The sequence below is a fragment of the Cydia splendana genome, chromosome 14 (assembly GCF_910591565.1).
Source record: "Cydia splendana chromosome 14, ilCydSple1.2, whole genome shotgun sequence".
NCBI lineage: Eukaryota > Metazoa > Arthropoda > Insecta > Lepidoptera > Tortricidae > Cydia > Cydia splendana.
In genome coordinates, this window is record NC_085973.1 from 4567300 (window position 1) to 4590784 (window position 23485).

The 23485-nt window shown below is 39.2% G+C and overlaps 2 protein-coding genes across 2 annotated transcripts; both read right to left on the reverse strand.

Moving 5' to 3' along the window:
- Positions 1–939: 939 nt before the first annotated feature.
- On the reverse strand, positions 940–5201 carry LOC134796860 (uncharacterized). Its single transcript, XM_063769068.1, has 6 exons — positions 5128–5201; positions 4308–4365; positions 3212–3296; positions 2684–2844; positions 2130–2262; positions 940–1579 (listed from the first exon to the last, which is right to left on the reverse strand). Exons 2-6 carry the CDS (start codon positions 4356–4358, stop codon positions 1482–1484), a joined length of 528 nt encoding a protein of 175 aa, XP_063625138.1. The 5' UTR covers positions 4359–4365; positions 5128–5201; the 3' UTR covers positions 940–1481.
- A 705-nt stretch (positions 5202–5906) lies between these two features.
- LOC134796983 (general odorant-binding protein 2-like) lies at positions 5907–22950 on the reverse strand (the record flags this gene model as incomplete). Its single annotated transcript, XM_063769175.1, has 3 exons — positions 5907–5980; positions 6649–6832; positions 22837–22950. Coding segments are annotated over 3 exons (372 nt in total), but the record flags the coding sequence as incomplete, so codon positions are not given.
- Positions 22951–23485: the final 535 nt, after the last annotated feature.

A 23485-nucleotide genomic window follows, 5' to 3' on the forward strand; every position in this document is an offset into this window, starting at 1 on the left:
AATGGCCATGCGCGTTGGTTATGTATGGCTCCTCTGGACCAGTGAGATGGCCATGAGATGGCCATGCGATGGTTGAGAGGACGTACTATTGACGTGTGACACGTGGCCATCCCATCGCCCTCCAGCCGCGCCATAAGCCATCCGACGCCACTACCCTCTCTACACACTGGCCCATCGTGTAGAGGAGCCATTGCATGCGAAGCGATAGTAAAGATACTCTGAAAATAAAAATATACAACGAACCTTATATCGACCGGGATATGAACCGTGATTACGTACCTTTTGTATTGTTTTCGAGCTCCCGATATTTCGACGCAGTTACATACAGTATGCATCTTGTTCACAGGTTCACGGATATAGGTAAGTCTAGTTAAACTAACCGTGAATAATTCAAAACTGTTATACCGGGTGTGGCCTGTAACACGAGCAAAGAATTAAAACATAGATTGTACTCCTCAAACAGTGACACATTTTTTCAACAAGTTTTAAAAATTATGAAGTATTTATACTCCCTATTTTTCATACAAAATAAATATTATCTTCAATGGACGCCATCGCCACGCCATATCATTGTGATTGACGTTGCTTGTCACGCCTTAAACATAACAAAATTCGCAATACATTGCGTCTTAGAATAAACTTTAAAGTGTATTAAAAATCAAACCACAAGTTATTTTTAAAAGTCGCTGAACAAATGTTGGTCAGTATGAGGAGTACAGCCTACAGTTTAATTTTTTGCTCATGTTACAGGCCACACCCGGTATACAACAAACCATTGATAATGTTTTTATTTGAGTACAAAGGTAAAGTTTAACATATACGCACCTAATTTGACATATAATATATTTTTAAAATAAAAAGAACAAAGAGCTTGGCAGTCTCTAGGTGATCGAGTTTAATGTCATAATATTTATACCTACAGTATGGCAGGATAGGACCCATCAGCATAAATATGCACAAGAGCTGGGTTCTTGTCGGTGCAGCGATTTCCAAGTACCCGTACACGGTGGCTAAAAATAACTGCATTCCCGTTGCTAGGGAGGTTTTGGGATTATACTGAGCAACTTTTACTATGGGATCAACCCCGATATCGCGAAAAAAAATTTACCCACCCATAGAAAATGGACCAGTCAAAATGTATGAAACACCCAAATTCTTTTTTTCGCGATTTCGGGGTTGGTCCCATAGTAAAAGTTGCTTAGTATAATCCCAAAATCTCCCTGGTAACGGGAATGCAGTTATTTTTTAGCCACCCTGTACAATGTGTGATTGTGCGTTCAGTTTTCCTGTCGTTGACACGACAGCATGTAAGTAATTAGAGTCTGTTCGGAAAGAGAAGAGTTGTGGAATGTATTGGGCCCCATTCATTCCACGACTCTTCTCTTTCCGCACAAACTCTACAACAACTAATTGATTCAACCGTATAGTTATATCTTCTGTGCTTGCTTGCCGGACTTGTCAGTTACAACAACCGCCTAAAATTAGCTCTCTATCAGACGGGAGTGATTCTTGAACATGGCCTCTCTGCCCAACTTCGTGTAAGTCTTGTATACTAGTACGAGAAACAGCGACTGGAGGACTGAAAACAGAAATGGATTATATTAGGTAATTGGCGAAACACAAGAGCCTAGACATTGCATTTCACAACGTTATACATTGAGCGTTATGGGGCCCACTGATTAACAGTCCGCCGGACGGTATCGGCTTGTCAGTTGTCCGGAACTGTCAAAATTGTGTTCTAACTGATAGGCCGATACCGTCCGGCGGACTGTTAATCAGTGGGCCCCTTTAGATCTTTCATTAATCTAGTGACTACATTTTTTCCTTTATTCTACGACTAGATTTTGCCCACGACTCCGTTCGCGTGAATATATTTCCCTATACACACTTTCAACCACTCTTTAACCCTATTGGGGAATGAATTTTTAAAAGCATTGAAATTATTTTTCTCACTTTCTATTCTAATTCTTTTTACGAATGTCATGTCCCTACTCACATCGTTCCCGTTACAAACTTTCAACCCTCTTTCAACCTTCTTACGGGAAGATTTTTTAATAACGCTGAATTTAATTTTCTTGTGAAATAAAACTATGGAAACGGATTGTATCATTGAACCCTGAATTACTTACCACAGCCAAGTAGGGACAGCAGGCCAGTCTGCAGGTCACGACCGTCGAACAGTACAGCGGCTGTGACGTGGGCCGCCATGGCTGTCGTTATCACGCCGTAGATAAAGTAGGCCTTTACTTGCCCTGGCTGGCGCTGGAAAACGGGTTATAACTTATATGACATTCTAGAATACCCATAGAATACATAAATGAATTGTTTCCTAATCATCAGATCCCGTTATCAATGGAATAAGACTTAAGACAAGGATTGGGTAAAATATTTACCTTCGTCCGTCTTTGGTGCTTAATTTCGCTTGAATAAAATGTTCTATAATCTAATTAACCCTTAAATGCCTCGCATTTTAACTCAATATTTCGGTTTAGCCCATGGTTGACTAGTAGATAGTCTTCTGGCATTAAGTCCGCTATTTGTACTTTCATGTATTGTGCAATAATGTTTAAATAAATAAATACATGTATTGTGCAATAATGTTTAAATAAATAAATAAACTTTGTCCGCATTCCCCGATATTGCCTGCTTAAAAAATAAATAGTTAAGTGCCGGCCTGACTTACGTTGGAAATTCCGTTGCAGAGAAGCACAGCAAATATGAAAGAGATGAGAGAACCCAGCACCAGTATGGCAATAAAGGTCCCGAAAAACGTGTTGAACACCTCATCTGATACGAACATCTTTTGATATATTTCTTGACTGCTGCCATCATATATTTGTTCACCTGCACATAGAAATGGCGTGGTAAGACCATTGAACTCTATTATTATTATTACTAACGAATAGAACCGACACACAGAACCAGTATTTTGCGCCATGAGTTGATGTTGTTTTAACAACAAACCATAGAATACGAGCGTGAGTATCGTGACTCAAACGCGTAAGCGCCATGAATTTTAAGGCGCTTACGACGTTTTATGCGCGTCGTGTGGTATAGGTTGCGATTGCGACAATTCCATTATATTGCATAAAATAATTAAGAAAGTCCGTCTTTAAAGTTTATACGGGGGAACAATTGACTACATTTATTTAGGTAAGGACCTAAGTATTTTAGAAAAGATTTAGTTTATGTGTTAAAAAGTTTAACTGACCTGGATAATTAGTCTCGCTTAAAGCACTGGCGATAAATATGAACATCAAAACAATGCTCCCCAACAGGGCCAGTCCTGTGGTAATCTGAAAATCAAGACGTCAATCATTTTGCACAATGTATTCTGTTCTAAAATCAAAATTTACGCAAAGTCTTTGATTGATCTTTAGTATCACGAAAGAAGACCACGAGTCCACCAGGCCCATTTTCATTGTAATAGCAAGTTATGACCATCTTGTTGTGGGTCTTTTCCTGCTCCGTTTTCCGGTTCGCGGTCGCCACTCAAGAACCTTTCTGCCCCATCGGCCATCGGTCCTACGAGCATGTGTTCCACTCACTGCCATTTTAATCTGGCCACTCTGAGCTATGTCAACATCAACAACGTTGGTTCTCTTCCGGATCTTCGGGTGGTTGGTGGTGGTCTGGTCTGGTTACGGTGGCAGGGAGCCGATTAAGCCGATGGATGGGAGCTGCGCAAGACCGGGCGTTGTAGAGATCCCTGGGGGAAGCCTATGTCCAGCAGTGGACGTCTTTCGGCTGATATGATGATGATGAGCAGGTAATGAATTTGATCTGGATTTGTTATGGATGCGATCCGTCAGTATCAAACGTATATAATTCTGGTTAAAGAATATAGCAAATCCAGATAAATTCATAACGTATCATTACAATCAGAATACTCCTCCAGTTGTTACAAGACTACGCTTTTCTAGAAGACTAGTATTGTAATTTGGCAAGGCCTCCGGTTCTCAGCAGTTGAAATTACAGAATAATTTTAAGAGGGCCATAATTTTATTAACTAGGTGTTAAGACCGCTTAAACGTAACATATACTTTTAGGTACTGTCACCCGGGGTGAATTGGGATGGCTGGGGTGAAAAATATTAATTGTGATTTACCTGACAATTTCTTAAAAAATATCTACACAAATTGTATCATTTGATTGAAAATAATAATATATTTTGTATGACACAATTTTTATGGGTATTTTTTTAAAATTGTCAGGTAAATCACATTTTAAGTGTTGTCCCTATTCACCCCAGCCATCCCTATTCACCCCGTTTGACGGTACTTGCTGTAATAAAATAACACTCTTACTGCATTTACGATGGCCAGGGCAAGGCAGACATCTTCAATGCGTATCCTCATCTTAACCCTGAAAACATTAACATTTAGTTTTATTATTTATTTTATGTATTGAAATGTAGTTCAAGTGAATGACACAATAATATTTTACTATAACTACATAAATATATTATTATATTATTTGTTTATTACATCTGTATCTAATGATAGGTATACATTGTACGCAATTTAATAGCATCCTTATCATGAGCCATGATACATTCATGACGCATAGATATGTCCGATGTATGGATGATGATGGGTGTCGTGATAATAAGATAACCTGTTACTTTTTGAACATCGTCCTATTGAAAGAGACAGATACTGTCTTTATTACCATTATAAATCATTTATTTGCTTGAAAAGGGTACAGTCACCATCAGAACCATCACAAGAAAACTTTATAGAGCTGGAGACCCTGGTTAACTCTGCACCGTGTCAGAGCATTGGACGCGCGTGAAATTACTATGAAAATAGGTACATTCTTTCACACTTTTTCACGTTCACAAGCCAACTTTCCAAAAATATATTTACACGTCTCTATAATAAGACACTGATAAAATAGTCTTGTAAATATATTTTTGGAACTTTGGCTTGTGAACTCGACTCTATTAAATTAAACTCTTAAGTACTCGTAAAAGGTGTATTTCTAAACCACTAATTTCAATACGCTATGCAAAATTTTTGATATATTTCAAATTTCACTCTTTATTACAGCAAATTTAATACTAGTTCTTATTAAACCATTTATAAACAAAAAGTCCTTACCTAATTATAATAAAAAATTACTTACCGTTTTGTATTTCACAAATTTATTTTCTTTATCACGGACTCACAACGGACATGCGTTGGGACAAACTGCGAAGTGGCGACTGGTATAAATAGCTCAATGAGACTGCATCTGTGTCCAGAGTGATTAAAATGGGAATATCGTTTGCGTTTGTAGTTAACGTTTGTTATGTATGAATATTGTGTGCGTGGACAACACATTTCAGATTATCTGCTTGCAGAATTTTGTTGAAAGTGACGCGATCGATTTTTTTGCTAAATTAGAAGAACAGTAGGTAGAAGGAATATCAGGATAGGTTAGATTAGAACTGCGACCACCTATAAAACTAAACTGCTAAAACCTTAAAGTAGGTTAGGTAATCTTTAATAGATAAGTACCTACAAACTGTTAACAGGAAACCAGGTTTTAGAATTGTGACACTTTAATTGAGGCAACTGGAAGTCGTTATTTAGTGTATTATGTTATTTCTTAATTTATAATGTTAGTAGTAGTAGTAGTACACCATTACCTACCTATACCATTTTCAAAAATGAATTTATTATTGTAGAGCACGTTTTATTTGAACAGCGGTTAGGATAGGTCTGATAACAAAGAAACAATAAACATATTTTAGGTTAAGACACGGCACCAGTTATCAAATCAATTTGTATCAATTCGAGGATACCTATGAGATTTTAGTTTTTTTGTTTCTTCAATAATCTGGGACTAAACAAATCAGATATGGCCAAAAACAAGTGAATCCTGTCAGTATGGTTTCGAATTTCAATTGTCGCTGTTGGGTCTCATTCCTCCTCCAGCATATCATTAATCATGGCGGCGTAGGCCAGGACACCAGGACAGCCTTCTTGCAATCGATCTTGAAGCAAGCGAAACTCTTAATAATGCGGCTGCAATCGTCTTCAATGTCCTTTGTCACCTGTAAGTCAAAGCAGCGAATAGAATTTTCTAATTATATATGTATGTTAACATTTTTATTTGTTCAATATTTCCATCTTACTTACTTGGCGCAACGACCCGAAGTGGATCTTGGCCCCCGACACCAAAGACCGCCATGCTACTCTGTCTGTCTGTCTATGTGTGTGTGTCTGTGTCTGTGTGTCTGTCTGTCTGTACTTTTATTTCCATCTGCTCCAGTAAAATAAATCGACCATGTATTTGTTATAAATACGTATAATATTATTAAGTATAACAAAACTTTTTCAGTATGACCTACATATTCACCCCCTCAGAGTTTGGGCAGATCAGAGATAACACAATATACACGTATATTGTAAAAAGGAGATCGTCGATTTTGTTCGGCACTTGGGCCCAGAACAAAGTTGAGCGTTTTGGATTGAAACGAACGTCTTATTAATCGTCATAATCTCAAGATTACGATAGTAAAAACAAAATCAAAATAAAACGGGAATGTTGAGAATGATACGCGATGGTTTTTCCTCTGGGCCCAAAATCGACGATCTCTTTTCTCAACCTGTCCTGAGTCCTGAGCAAACATATAAAAGAAAATCTGTGTAAAAATCTTACCATTTTCATAAGTCCTGATGTAGTCTAACATTCTGTCACCATGCACGGTATTATCATCATCCAGTAAGGAGTTCTTGTGGCCCATAAAGATGACGGTGCACCCGATCTCTCTGTGTGCTCCTACATCGAAGTCATAATCCCACATTTGGTGCCATTCTTTCATGATCTCGGGGGTTAATTGGGTCTGTAGGAGAGAAGAACAAACATATTTGTTTTCTTTTCTACCTTTTAGGTTAGGTTTCAGGGCCGGCTCTTTTACTTTTTAACCGACTTCCATTTCATAGAAGGAGGAGGTTCTGTATTCGGTTGTGACTATGTTTTTTTTTTTTTTATGTATGTTCATCGATTACTCCGAGACCCGTGGGCCGATTTGAGTAATTCTTTTTTTGTTCGAAAGGAGGTACTTCCAAGGTGGTCCCACATTAATCTGGTGCTGTTCTGATGATGGGATCCATGAGGAATTGAGGGAACTCCTCAATTTTTAAATGCACATGTAGGGTGATTTGGGTGTTTTCTTAAGCAATTCGAGCATTTTCTCTCGAAAACCACCAACTTGATGAAGTGGACCTGATGATGATGATTGTTTTGATGATAATCATGACGATTTCTTAAAATGTACGACGTTCAGCGATTATTCCGAGACCCGTGGTCCGATTTGTGCAATTCTTTTTTTTGTTTGAAGGGAACTGCCTCCAAGAGCGTCCCACATTAATCTGGTGCTGTTCTGGTGATGGGATCCGTGAAGAATTGAGGGAACTCCTCAATTTTTAAAGGCACATGTATGGTGATTTGGGTATTGTCTTAAACAAATCAAGCATTTCCTCTTAAAAACCACTAATTTGATGGAGTGGACATGATGATGATGATTGTTGATGATAAATGACGATGATTTTATAAGTGTAGATTACTCCGGAACCCGTGGTCCGATTTGAGTAATTCTTTTTTTGTTTGAACGAAGTTACCTCCAAGGTGTTCCCATAATATTGTTGGTTATAATCTGGTGACGGAATTCATAAGGAAATGAGGGAACTCCTCAATTTTTGAAGGTACGAGTATGGCGATATCGTTGTTTTTTATAGTAACTCAAACATTTCCTCCCGTTAATAACCCATTTGATGAAGTACAACTGTAGCCTTACCACGAGTTTGACACTACATCTTCGCTATCGTCTTCGTAACTTACTTTCTATACATCTCGCTCGCACTAATAGGATGCCAGTACGAGCGAGACGCATAGAAAGTAAGTTACGCACACGCTAGCGAATATGTCAGTGTTAGACTTATGGTAAGGCTACTGAGGAGTCGGGAAATGGCGGTTGAAGGGTTGGTGGTTCAGGCTTCAGGGTCGACGGGTTCCGTGATCAGGGCTTGATGTGCTGTGAGGTTGAGTGATCTGGGGGTTGAGGGATTGGGTCAGTGGCGGGGCGGAGGATGGATTTTGTGTTTGTGCACTGTAGTGACAGGAATGATTACGAATTTAGTGATACGCATCATTATTATTTTCATTCATGCGTCACGCGTCACTCATAAGCTGTTAACAATGCCTTACAATTAAAAATGGAAAAATAAAAACTTTTACAAAAAAAAACCGACTTCAAAAAGGATAAAATAAAATTTAATCCGTTTTTAAGTATATGCGTTACTAACTGATATGTTTGAAGTCGGTGCCAAGACAAATAGTAACAATACCGGTCAAAAATAATCAGCTTTATGTCTATAAATCACGTTACAACTGTACTAATAGGTATTATACTAGTGAAAGTAATTCTGTCTGTCTCTTTGTCATCTTTTCAGCTAAACAACTGCCATGTAAACTGGTGAAATTTGCCATGCAGGTAAAAAGTTAAAGCCCTGTAGATGGTTCTTGAATTGTTTTATATTTTGAAATCAAGTTGTCTGGATAAGAGGCGGGAAATAACTCCGTCCCAATCCCACACCTGAGTACTATGGACAGTTCGAAAAATAGTAAAAATTGCTCTTTAAAATACATATCAGCAATCGCATTGGTTTTATACTAGTACCGACAAACATGGTACGGACTGCGCCAAGGTGGATTGACAGTGGGTTCTTAGGTATCTACAGAAAGTATGATAATTGCTGTCGTGTAAGGCAATCCTTGTTATGGCAAACATTGTTATCGGATCGCCCTAAAATCATGGTATGCTTCAAATTTGGCTTGGCACCGACTTCAAACATATCAGTTAGTAACGCATATACTTAAAAACGGATTATATTTTATTTTATCCTTTTTGAAGTCGGTTTTTTTTTTATGTAAAAGTTTTTATTTAACAAGCTTTTATTAGGTCGACCTGTATGTAACTAACTGTAATGGAATCTAAGGTATTTTATTTATTATTATTATTGTGTTGTAGTGGGCCTTTGAGTGTCGCATCGACCAGCATTGATCTATTGTGAGATTGTGACGGCCCTTTAAAGTTCATTACTAATGCCCGTTGCATCCAGAAAGTTCCAGATTCTTTGGGCCGTAATGTTCTGTACCTCATAGGGTTGCACTACGTGTCGCCCTAGGTAGGTACTTCTTTTTGACATTAGTGGTCCACAAGAGCAGAGAAGGTGCATTGCAGTCTCCTCTGACTCCTGACAGAACCTGCATGTCGCATCTTGTTTCTTGCCAATTTGAAACATATGTTTGTTCAACTTACAGTGTCCAGTCAGTATTCTGGTCACCGCGCAGGTTTTGTGCCTTTTGAGTCCTAAAAGCTCCTTAGCAGTTTTGCTGTTGAACCCTTTGATTAGAGCTTTCGAGTGTTCTTGTCCTTTAACGAACTTCCACCACTCGGTTGCTCTCCTTTTTTCTAAGTTGCTGAGCAGAGAATATGCATCCCGTTTTGTGATTACACAGAACGGTTCTGGGCCGACCAGGGGTGTGTCTGCGCCCTTTCTAGCAAGTTCGTCCGCCTCTTCGTTTCCGTTAATGTCGGAGTGCCCTGGTACCCATCTAAGTGTGACTTTGTTGGAGTTAGCCAGTGCATTTAGGTTTGTTTTACAGTTCTGGACTAGTTTTGAGTTTGACTCAAGGGATTCTAGTGCCAGCAGAGCAGCCTGGCTATCTGAGTTGATGTAGATATGCTGGTGTCTTAGGTTTCTATCCAGGTTGATCTCCGCACATTTGTTAATGGCGAAGACTTCTGCCTGGAAGATTGAGGCCTGTGTGCCCATGCTGACGTTAGCTCTGAGCTTAGGTCTCTCACCATAGATCGCACATCCTACATCCTTGCCTTTCTTGGAACCTGTATACCAAATCTGTATACCAGACGTGGCTTCCCTCTTCGACGTACATTTGGTTGTTGATCCATTTGTCTCTCGGAGGTATTTCTACTGTGTACAGTTTGGTGAGATGACATTCGGTGTGCGTGTCATCAGTGGGCATGCTAAGGGTTCTATTTGCAATAACCCAGGCCTTTAGATTGGCTAATGCCTGAGAGCGCCATTTTGGCCTGTTTAGCGTGCATATTCTGTAGACGCACTGCTTGGCCTCCTTTTGCACCTGCAAGTGGAGTGGTATGATGTCCAGCAGTGCATCTAGGGCCGCTCCCGGTGTCGAGGAGAAGAATGGGGGGAGGAGGGAGTAGGTACGCTCAGGTATGCGACGCTGGGCTATTGGCCAACACCTCAAGTCCATCATACACTTCCCCGTCGTCCCTGTATCTGCCGCCGCGGATCAGGGCCGAACCCACCCAGGGTTACATTGGTGGGTGGGTCGTCCCTCCTGGGCAATGCTAGTGGTCGGATCGGGCGTCGCTACATTTACCAACTTACCCCGGACCACTAGTAGCAAAGTATGAGGGCCCCGCCTGGTGTGGGCCACGCCAAATGTTGTGGCATCCCAACCCGCCAGGTGTTCTTTTCCTTACCCTAGAATTCCATCTTTCAATCCCATGATCCAAAATGTCACTTCCTGTCTGTATTCCCGTCTCAACTTTCCTTCTCCTAGGGTTTGCAGTCCGGAGCCTGAATGTGCGGAATAACTCTTCCGCACATTTGGGACCCGGAATGCAAACCCTAGACTTCCCTTTCACTCCACCACTTCTACTCCACTCCAAGAGGAGACAACCTCTTTAAAAAACCCCAATCTAAGGTGGACCAATCGTGCCGAGAGATGCGTGGCTGAGGGGGAGCTCAGTCGCTAACGATGACCCTCGATACCGGAATCTAAGGTAACTAATTTAACCATCTTCCAAGGATTGTAGCGTCATGAAAATTGGTAGCTGTATGTAGTTCTGATGACAATACAATAATAATATGGTACTGTCGAACTGATCTGATGATGGAGACAGGAGGTGGCCATAGGAACTCTCGACCTGTATGTAACTAACTGTAATGGAATCTAAGGTAACTAATTTAACCATCTTCTAAGGATCGTAGCGTCATGAAAATTGGCAGCTGTATGTAGTTCTGATGACAATACAATAATATGGTACTGTCGAACTGATCTGATGATGGAGACAGGAGGTGGCCATAGGAACTCTGTGATGAAACAACGCAACCTAATTGTGTTAGGGGTTTTTAGAATTGTCTCGATGAGTATTAGAATTCTGTCGTAAGAAAAGTCAGCGATAAAAGCTTGTACCAAAAATGAAATTTTTGTCAAAAACTTATTATTTACATACATTAACTACTTTTTTTTAGGGCCACCCCACACTAGCGTCTCCCGAGCGTCGACGTCTAGTCAACCCTATGGCTGCTGCTCGACGCAACGTTGGCGCAACTGCACAGCGACGCCATTTTCCATAGCGCAGACTAGACGCCGACGCTCAAAAGACGCTAGTGGTGGCCCTTAGCATTAGAAAAAAAGGTACGTATCTTTTTATTGAAAAACGCTTTTGGTAAGTTTTCACTATGACATTGATGCACCAAGGCGGTTTGTTTACAGGTGGCCTACCGCGAAACGCGAAAATCGAAATTTCTTAATTTGCCTCTCTATCGATCGAATAAGCAAGAGTGACAGAGAGGCAAAAACCAAACTTTCGACTGTCGTGTTTCACGGTAGGCCATATGATTGACCTAGTGACGCATGATGTGTCATTGATGATGTCAATGAGGTTTGTTTACTGTATGTGCTAGTGGTGCCACCTACGCAGAGCTTTGCCTAATATTCCCTATTGTTACATAATTTGCTGTGACTTATTTTTCAAAGTTATTTTTCAAAAAAATACATGTTAAGATCGCTTACTTTCTTTCTAATGCTAAGGATGGTATTCTACCTCTCCAATCTTGGTCCAATGTGCATAGCGTCTCACTCTCTCATTGAGCAAAATTTGAGACGCAAATACACATTGGACCAAGAAATTGGACAGGTGGAATATCACCCTAAAATAAAACGATGTATAATAATTAGTGTAGTTTTGGAAGTACAAACAGCAACACTACTAACTGTACATCGGTGGACCTTATTACCTAAGGCATAAGGTCTATCGATGTACAGTTAACAGTATGGGCGATGATACCTACTCTGTACCATCAGGCGTGACTCACTCCGCGATTTCGTCGCTTTGCTACAGGTAGCTAAAAGTACATCCGTTCCACACCAATTTTGGTGGCTAGCCATAAGCCGCGCGTGGCGCTGTCGCCACCTAGCGGCCATACCTGTCCTGATCGTAACAGACGCGTTTTGTTAGAGAGTGAGTCTTCTGTATCTAGTACTATTATTTATTCTTACTGGAAGCAGTTATGCATCGCTGCCATACATAGGGTTGCCAGTCGGGATTTGGCGGGATTCTCCCGATTTTTTGCATGTGTTCCCGATTCCTGACAAAGTGAAAATTGTCCCGAAAAACAGCTTCACGTAATAAAACAATAATTTCAAGTTCCGAACTGTCGTCGAGCGAGCGAGCGACCCGCGTTGATATGTAGATAATGAGAAGACATTTTTTTGTATGTTCAAGAGATCAAAGAATTTATACTATTTTTATTTAAAAACGTCTATGGACATAGCAGCTGACGTAGTGCCAATAATGTAAAATATCGTTGTTTTTAATACTTTAATTTGAAAGATTTTGTTCCCGACTTAAGTCCCAAAATCTCGGAAAATTGATATATTTTCCCGATAATAGCGCCTTTCGATCTGGCAACCCTAATAGCCATACATGACCCAATTTTTTTTTATTAAGCTATGAGCTTCATCACATACTTATGATCTTTGAGTAATCTGTGGTACTGTATGATAAAATTGATTCATTCCGAAACCTCCGCTAGATGTCGCTGTACCAGCGGGAAACTAGCTAACGATGAGTCCACACAGCTTGTACTAGTTCTGTAAGAGGTCAATTTTCTCTAGGGTTTACATCCCGCTTATAAAGTTTATTGAAAATTTTTGCTATCGGCGTCCTTTTTAGGGTTCCGTACCCAAAAGGTAAGACGGGACCTAGGGTGGTTCACGTTTGTATGGGAAAAATTCAAACTCTAGCTAGAAGAAGCGGCACCCTCTCATTTTGTTACACTTGTTCTGTTAACTAAATACGCCAAGTTTTGTAATCTTATCTCAACTACAAGGGGGTGCTCCAACACTTTGAAATTTTTCAAAGTTGTATGAAATCCAAAAAAAACAAGCTATTATTTTTTTCAGTTTTATGTAAGTAGTAGTTTTCACATTATTTGAAAGTGTGATTTAAAAGTTATTTGATGAAAAACCATTTTTATTTATATTTCTTATGATTTTTTTAGGTGAAATTCTAAAAATCTTACTATAGAAAAATTATAAAAAAAACTGTTTTTCTACTTAAATCAAAATTCAATGTGTGGTACTTAGATGACGGAACCCTAGGAGGTGACGTGAATACTGTACTCTCTGATTTGTCTTTTATTAAGAGTAGTTTCGAAAATATTGGTTTAGAACTGAATTTCAGTAAATGCGAACTCTTTATTCAAAAATCTTCTTGTACTTTGACCAACTTACAACCCAAATTTGACGATCTGACTCCCAATATCAAATCAGTAGACAAGTATTCTCTTTGCCTCCTGGGTTCTCCTATATTCGAAGAATCTTTTCCCGATTATATTTCTAACTCCATAACTAAATTCAAAAGTCACACGGATCGCTTACTCGAAATTAGCCCTCATTATGCTCTTGTGATTCTTAAATTCTGCCTTTTTGTCCCTAAATTTACGTATGTGCTCCGCTGTTGTCCTTTCTGGATACATCAAAATTTATTGTCGCCCATAGATGATTTGATCAAAATTTGTTTAGAGACGATTCTAAACATTCAGCTAAGTGAGCCTTCCTGGTCTCAAGCGTCCCTCCCCATTCGGTTTGGAGGTTTAGGAATTCGCTAAATTTCCAGTGTGGCTTCCCCAGCCTTTTTGGCGTCCACTCATAGCACGTCTGGTCTCATAGGAAATATCTTAAGGGCTTTGCCCACAAACTGTGAGATCGCGGGCTTTGAGGACGCCAAAAGTGCTTTTAAAATTGCTTGCCCAGGCAAACAATTTCCAGACAACCCAAATTCACAAAGGAGTTGGGATAATGTTTACTGTGATTTAACTTACAATACTCTCCTAAACAACTGTACAGGTCCAGACCGCGCGAGGCTTTTGGCGGTCGGAGCCCGGGAAGCCGGTTACTGGCTACATGCCCATCCTTCGCCCAATACTGGTACTTTCTTGGATCCGGCCTCCCTTAGACTGGCGACTGGTTTGCGACTCGGGGTTTCGGTGTGTACGCCACACATATGCTCTTGTGGCACGGACGTGGACCGACTGGGACACCACGGATTATCTTGTCAAAAAAGTGCAGGCCGTTTTTCGAGACATGCGTCGCTTAATGACATAGTCCGTCGGTCTCTTGCCACCATCAATGTGCCTGCTCTTCTTGAGCCGACTGGCATTATCAGAGATGATGGCAAGAGGCCCGATGGAGTGTCCTTAGTTCCTTGGAGCTTGGGACGGATGTTGGTGTGGGATGCTACCTGCGTAGACACACTGGCACCGTCCCACCTCCAACGGACTACTGTAAAAGCGGGCGGAGCGGCGGAAAGCGCCGAAATTCTAAAACGTAACAAATATAAGAGCCTCGGTAGAGAGTACCATTTTGTACCATTTGGTGTTGAAACTCTAGGTCCATGGGGTCCCAGCGCGCATAAGTTGTTCGCAGAAATCGCGAAGCGTCTGGTTGACGTAACTGGTGACCGAAGAGCTGGCGGCTACCTCGCACAACGTATCAGCATTGCGATACAGCGAGGAAATGCCGCCAGCATCCTTGGTACAATGCCTCAAGGGCCTATTTTAGATTTAAGCTAGTTATTAATTTCGTTTAGTAGTACCACTGTATATATATTGTATGTAAATAAAGATTTATTTACTTAAAAACTTATAAATCACATGTGCAAATAACGTGAAAACAGATACTTAAATAAAATTCTGAATAATAAATACTTGTTTTTTTTTTGTTTTCATACAACATACAAAATTTTCAAAGTGGTTGAGCACCCCCTTGTAGTTGAGATAAAATTACGAAACTTGGTGTATTTTATCAGCATAATAAGTGTAACAAAATAAGGGGGTGCCCCGTCGGAAAATAAAAAAAAATGTTTTTTGAACCACCCTAACGGGACCCTATTACTAAGACTTCGCTGTCCGTCCGTCCGTCCGTCTGTCTGTCACCAGGCTGTGTCTCACGAACCGTGATAGCTAGACAGTTGAAATTTTCACAGATGATGTATTTCTGTTGCCGCTTATAACAACAAATACTAAAAACAGATTAAAATAAAGATTTAAATGGGGCTCCCATGCAACAAACGTGATTTTTGACCAAAGTTAAGGGGTCATCCATTAATTACGTCACACGAATTTCTAGGTTTTTTGACCCCTCCCCCCCTCCTTGTCACACTTGGTCACATTTGGCAAACCCCTCCTCCCTGCTGTGACGTCACATTTCTTCAACGAAAACGGCAAATATTTATTTAATATTATATAAACATATTTTTGACAAAAGAAATATTAGTAATTTTATAATCCAAAACTGATTAAGAAATAAAATTGAACGAATAAAAACTATTATCTTGTTATTTAACTGTATAGCGAATAAAATAATCTAACTAAATTTTCGGTTACTGATGAAGTTAAAGTGACGTCACAAAATTTGTGACTCCCCTCTCCCCCTTGTCACAACATGTCACATTTTCATGTCCCCCTCCCTCCCCCTAAATGTGTGATGTAATTAATGGATGACCCCTAAGCAACGTTGAGCGTGGTCAGTACTTGGATGGGTGACCGTTTTTTTTTGCATTTTTATCCGTTTTTTTTTTTCATTATGGTATGGAACCCTTCGTGCGCGAGTTCGACTCGCACTTGCCCGGTTTTTTAATGATCGCCGCTAAAATAAATCTACACATTTGCCCGAGCGTTAAATAGGGTTTCCAGCTTGGGCAAAATTGTGGCGTATCCAACCAAAAGGTATCACATTGCTCGGGCAAAAATGTGAATATTATTAAATAAAGGATAGATATCTCAACTGTACAGTCAACTGTAAAAATATGGGTGTAGACAACTTACTCAAAAATATGTCCCATAGTTCTTAATTCACTGACATAAGAGTTATGGGACATATTTTTGAGATGATTTGTACACCCATATTTTTACAGTTGACTGTACATACAGTCAGCAGCAGAAGTTGCTAAGCGGACGAGGTGTTCAAAATTACCTTAACACGCTCTTATTCTCTTAACAATAAAGTCGCGTCAAGATCATTTTGAACACCTGGCCCGCTTAACAACTTCTGCTGCTGACTGTACGTTTTTTTTATCTTCTATGAAGCTTGTAAAAAGTGATATGTTTAAATTCTAGGAGGGTTTAGAGTGCCATATATGTCTAGATAGCCAAAAATGTGTTGTGCGTTGTTCGTAACTCTGGTTAATTGTAAAACATGGAAGATATTTCGATTAGTTGAAATTACTCCGCAGTCGAAATTGTCCTGCTGCACCTTATATTTTTTTACGATTAGCTCACTCCGTTCGAGCACCACAATATCTTGGCAGAAATGCCTTTCATCCCTTGGTTAACAATCTACTATCGTCTCATAGCGCACAGCACAGACTATAGTTCGTTTTTTTAGCATTAGAATAAGTTTTTGGCAAAAAATTCATTTTTGGTACAAGCTTTTATCGCTGACTGTACTTTTCATACGACAGACAACGAATACTCATCGAGACAATTCTAAAAACCCCTAACACAATTAGGTTGCGTTGTTTCATCACAGAGTTCCTATGGCCACCTCCTGTCTCCATCATCAGATCAGTTCGACAGTACCATATTATTGTATTGTCATCAGAACTACATACAGCTGCCAATTTTCATGACGCTACGATCCTTGGAAGATAGTTAAATTAGTTACCTTAGATTCCATTACATAGTTAGTTACATACAGGTCGACCTAATAAAAGCTTGTTAAAAAAATAAGATAATTGCGTTTTTGTCGGTGAAATATTGCGTTTATGTACATATTTGCTATACAATCTTTTTTTGGATAAAATTTAGTAGAGAAGTGTGGGCGGGGTAGGCCCGGGAGGAGATGGCGAGACGACTTTGGGCCCGATTCGGATTTTGAAATAGACATCTATTAGACATATTTTAGACATCATCAAGATACGATAACGATATGTTTAAGATCTAACCTGTCAAATTTGACATTTGCGCGATTCTGGAGATACTGTTGAAAGATTTCCACAGGATATGACTTAGAGATCCAATTCACATCTAATAGATATCTTACTCTATCTAACGTAAAAGTGACATTCGTTGCCCGAATTGCGCTGCAAAAGAGAACTAGTTGATATCTAAACTATAACGTATCTAGAATGGATCTAGTACGTGTCGTATCTTGTAAATATCTTGAAGTTCGAATACGGCAGTTTAACACCTTCCTTTACAACTGGCCGGAGGAAGCACAAAATCGGGAGTTATGGAGAACCAGGGGAGAGGCCTTTGCCCAGCAGTGGGACACTCAGATAGACTAAGAAAAAAAAACACATCATCATCATCTCAGCCAAAAGACGTCCACTGCTGGACAAAGGCCGCCCCCAAGGATCTCCACAGCGAACGGTCATTCGCTGCCCTCAACCAACGGTTTCCCGCGACTTTAACCAGATCGTCGTCGATCTATCTAGTCTGGGGCCTTCCCACGCTGCAAAAAGAAAAAGAAACACCTATCTAGCACCAATATAAAAGACTGACTACTGGCCCTGATTTCATCTGCGTGGAATGTAATGACAATTGATAATAGTTACCTATTTGTTTTACAAAGGGGGCAAAGTTGTTGTTTAACCACGCATTCGCAAGCAAGCGAAAGATTCCAAAATTGAACCACGAGCATAGCGCGCGGTTAAAAAAATGGAATCTTGAGCGTTGCGAGGGTTTCAAAGCACGAGGGTTAAACAAAATTTGCCCCCGAGTGAAACACAAAATTTTTCACCACACCAACCCGAAGCAAATATTAAATGTAAAATATCAAACAATCAAACCAAATCAAATCCAAATTACCTAATGTTATTAAATATTTATCATCCAAAATCATCATTTTAAAGTCAATTCTACCAGCAAACATAAGAAAACAACTCAAAATTTGCATTTGATTACTTTGCCTCACATGTGAATAAAATGCAACTTTGCTATCAGTTTTTGAAGTGCAAAGTAAGCCTTTCCGATACAAAATAAAAAAACATCTAACTTATAAACAAATAAATAATATACAGTATGTAAATTAACGAAAAACATTTACTCAAACCCGTTAATGTGTAGGTCATACTGAGCAACTTTTCCTATGGCACCAACCCCGAAATCGCGAAAAAAAAATTGACTCTCCCATAGGAAATTTCGACACTAGACCAGCAAAATGTATGAAACAGCCAAATTTTTTTTCGCGATATTGGGGTTGGTCCCGTAGTAAAATAAAGTTGCTCATTGTGACCTACACATTAACGGGTTTGAGTAAATGTTTTTCGTTAATTTACATTACTGTATACCCAATTGGTTCAGCGGTTTAAGCGTGAAGAGGTAACAGACAGACACACATTCGCGTTTATAATATTAGTACTTATGGATTTATTGACCTGCTTACAAAATTCCACAGAAACCAGGAGTTTCTGTGGAATTTTGTAAGCAGGTTTGATATTTGTAAAATATTTATTAAAGATAGAAGCAGATACCAGGCGGTGAGAGCGATATCTTTCAGATAACCTTTGGGTAGCGGAAACAGATAATTTAATCAAAAATAAATTAATTATTTAAATAATTGCATGTAAAAAGGCCGCAAGTAAGTATAACGGGTTAGCACTGATTGACTAGACGTTAACTAGACGGACGGACGGACAGACGGACAACTCCAACTCTGCTCCAACAGTTAAAAGGCTCAATACATTAATCATCATCTTCTTCCTCGCGTTGTCCCGGCATTTTTGCCACAGCTCGTGGGAGCCTGGGATCCGCTTGACAAGTAACCCCCAAGAATTGGCATAGGCACTAGTTTTTACGGACGCGACTGCCATCTGACCTTCCAACCCAGAGGGGAAACTAGGTCTTATTGGGATTAGTCCGGTTTCCTCACGATGTTTTCCTTCAACGAAAAGCGACTGGTAAATATCAAATGACATTTCGTACATAAGTTCCGAAAAACTCATTGGTACGAGCCGGGGTTTGAACCCGCGACCTCCGGATTGCAAGTCGCACGCTCTTACCGCTAGGCCACCAGCGCTTTTTTTTATCTTTTCGCGGATTAGCAAAGTAATATTTTGGTTTTGATTAATCAAAAATAGTAGGAATTGCACGTACTATATCAAACACTTTAAGAGAGGTATAATATTCTAATCTCTCGTAACATTTAAACAGCTAAACCGATTTAGGTTTTTTTTTTTTTTTTTTTTAATTTATTTAACAGAACACAAAGTACAGTGTTACCTATAATTAAAGTTTCGCCAAACTGTAAAACAGTTTGTTGGCGATGCGCTCAATTAAACTAAAAACAACAACAGTACTTAGGTAGGTAATAGGTATCATATAACAAATATCAAACTTGGTTGATACACAGAATAAATAATAGTACTAGGTACAGAAGACTCACTCTCTAACAAAACGCGTCTGTTGCGATCAGCACAGATATGGCCGCTAGGTGGCGACAGCGCCTCGCGCGGCTTATGGCTTTCCCCAACATTGGGGCGGAACGGATGTACTTTTAACTACCTGTAGCAAAGCGACGAAATCGCGGAGTGAGCCACGCCTGGGTGATATGAGGCCCGAGGCGGACAAAGGATAGTTTTTAATGTTTTTATCAATAATCATCATTCTACTAAAAAAAAGGCACGCCTAGCGGTAGGAGCGTGCGAGCTCGTACCAATGAGTTATTCGGAACTTATTTACGAAATAACATTTGATATTTACCAGTCACTTTTCGGTGAAGGAAAACATCGTGAGGAAACCAGACTAATCCCTAGGCCTAGTTTACCCTAGCGTTGGAAAGTCAGATGGCAGTCACTTTCGTAAAAACTAGTGCCTACGCCAATTCCTGGGATTAGTTGCCAAGCGGACCCCAGACTCCCATGAGCCGTGGCAAAATGGCGGGACAACGCGAGAAAGGGGCTGTCCATAAATTACGTCATCGTTTATTGACGATTTTTGCCCCCCCCCCTTAAAAGCATCAAAAAATCATGCTTCGAATGACCCCGTTTCCTCCTACGTCATGCTACCATCATCCGATGTCCAGACCCCCCCCCCCTAATTTGAAATGACGTAATTTATGAATAGCCCCAAAGATGATGATGATGATCATCATTTTACTTAAATGAAGTCGCGAGCAGAAGTTATAAATATATTAAAATCGTCGAAAAGGGCAAAAATAAAATATTTTTTCATATGATAGCGGAGCATCAGAAAAGACGTCGCATTCAAAAATTTCCTACACAGAGGACAGAAAACAATAGAATTGAAAAGTAAACTGACCTCCTGTAGAACTAGTACAATCTATGTACAAACATCGTTCGCTAGTTTCCCGCTGGTACAGCGCCATCTAACGGATCATTCTAAACTAATTAACCGAGCGATGATGACGGATTGAGGGTGAAAATCGTCGAAAAGAGCAAAAATTAAACGTTCTGTAATATGTTAGCGAGCATCAGAAAGGACGTCGCATTCAAAATTTTTTTTCACCTCAGCAGTTCGAACAGGGGTACTTTGCTTCTTAAAAACAGTGAGCAAAATGCGATTTTGCTCACTGAGTGAGACAAAATGTCATTCAAACTACGTACTATTTGTCGTTTTAATTGTACAATAAAATACCTAAAATATAATATTTTATCAGTTTTTATCAAATCTTAAACTTTATTTTTATTAATTAATTATTAAGAATTCATTACTCGTGCGTGGTTTGGAACGATGCGGTCTGAAGTTTTCGGGGGTCTATTATAAACGCTCAATATACCGTTGGATGTCGTTTTAACTTTTTTTTGTCTGTTTCTTTTTGCTAACAGTGTGAAAGGGACAGAGATAATAGAACCCAAGTATTTTGAACTTGTATTAGACCCCGCATGTTGAAATGACATTTGACTATAAAGGTCATTTGAATGTCATTTTGTCTCACTCAGTGAGCAAAATCGCATTTTGCTCACTATTTTTAAGAAGCAAAGTACCCTTGTTCGAGCTGCTGAGGTGAAAACGTAATTGTTTCTATATCTTCAGAAAACATGAGTGCAGGTATTAAGTGATGATGAAGGATTACATTTTTCAAGTTGTTTAATAATGTCCCGATTGAGCGTTTCTTTTATTTTTTGCCATTTATATATATTGTGCCCTTTTTTGCCACTTTTGTGTTATTTCTACTCAGAATCCCGAGCTCTTTCGATCCTAATGGGATAAAAAAATGTCCCAAAGTTTTTTTTTATTGTGTTACCATTTTCCCATATACTAAGTATGACGGTAACATAAAAGAATGTTTGAAAAATGTATGGAAATTTTAAGACACTTTTTTTCTCCTATAAGGATGAAAAGGGCTCGTGATCCTGACTAGAAATAACACAAAAGTGGCAAAAAAGTCACAATACGAGTATATAAAAATGGCAAAAAATAAAAGAAACGCTCGATTGGCAAGTCAGAGCGCTTGCACAAAAATGCTCTTAGAAAAACATACAAAAAGAGGTGTACAATTATGTATCTTAGAAGATATATTGCCAGTAGGGTTTCTGCTCGAGAATTCTCGAGGCGAGAAATCTCCAGAAATTAGTCCTTCGTCGAGACGGGAAAAAAATTCTCAATGCCTCGAGAACTCGAGAAATAAATCTCTTGTGATAAGTAACCAGAAAACACGCGTATAAAGACGTGATGTGACTAATGTGTGACTATAATCTAGTGTATTATTTAGTGTGTTTTTTTAGTGTATTAGAAAAAAGGTCAACAATCTTGACGAGTCTTTTTATTGAAAAACGGTTAAAAAAATTAGTAACTTTTACTTATGAAAGTAAAACAACATAAATGATCGTATATATTATGCTAATGTTACATATTTGCCGTGACTTATTTATCAAAAGTGTATTTGATTAAAAAGACACGACAAGATCGTTTATCTTTTTTCTAATACAAAAAAAAAACGAATTATAGGGCCTTGTAATAACAAATATTGCAAAACTAAATTACTATTGATAAATCAAATCATCCCGATATATTCTTTTCTTATTAGTAAAATAGCACAATATTAGCAGCTTCATTGTGACGTTGAGTACCTATGTAAGTATTCATATTACTTAGAAAAACTTGATGATAAAATACCTTATTGTGATTTGTTTAAATTTTGTGAAATACCTAAAGAAATACACTATAGCATATCACATCGCCGGCACGCATGCACCTTTAGTTTTTTTTGTTGTTGAATTTCGATTATTAACTAAGTGCAATTTATGGTAACTACAAACTTTTCATTTGTTTGATTATTGACCTTACCTACGACACCTACGAGTCTGATTTGTAGTAAAGCAAACAATTGAAAATAACAAGGTGTTTTTTGAAACTTTCAAAATTTCTCGAGATACTCGAGAAACTCGAGAAATTCTGGTCGAGAATTCCCGTGCCTCGAGAAATAAAAAAGGCCGAGAAACCAGAAATCCTAATTGCCAGGTTAAAAAAACAAACCCAGGAAACCTTTACGTCACTTGAATCTCGATAAATAAAAATCCCAAAAATACAAAACTATACTTACCTCCTCCCGACAACTCTCAAAAGTCTTCCCGATAGTCGCGGCGATGCGGCTCATGATAATCGACTCTTCAGATGTCGCCTCCATCTCGTCAGCAGCCAGGAATACAGCCAGAACATGTAAGAATTTTTTTTATCAATCATCACCTCCTGATACTTTGCTAGATGATAGCTATTATAAATAAAAAAAACCGTCAGCCGGTTGTATAGCGGTAGAAAGACCGTCAGTTACTTGCATAAACATGTAAAAAATACGGGCCTACCATTCCATGCCTTAAAGGGGTGGAATTTTGTATGGGGACTTAACAATTCCAGGAATACAGCCAGAACCACCCATAGTGGCCCGGCCAACGAAAGAAAAGTCTTCTAGAAATCGATTTTCGCTCATGTCGTCTCGGATATGGATGAATATGGTATCGACGCATTCAGTGTAATGCCCTGAATACAAATATATGAGATGACAAGGGCGAAAGTGGTGGGGGTAGTTGCTGTGACGTCATAAAGTCGGCAGTACAAACTTTTTTTTTAGTTTCTTTTAAACATACCATGTGGGTTACCAAATGAAAGGGCTTTGTGAGTATATCACAAATATATAACATACTGTAACATTTTCAATAAGTACTTGGTCTAACAAATTATTAGAAAATACAGCA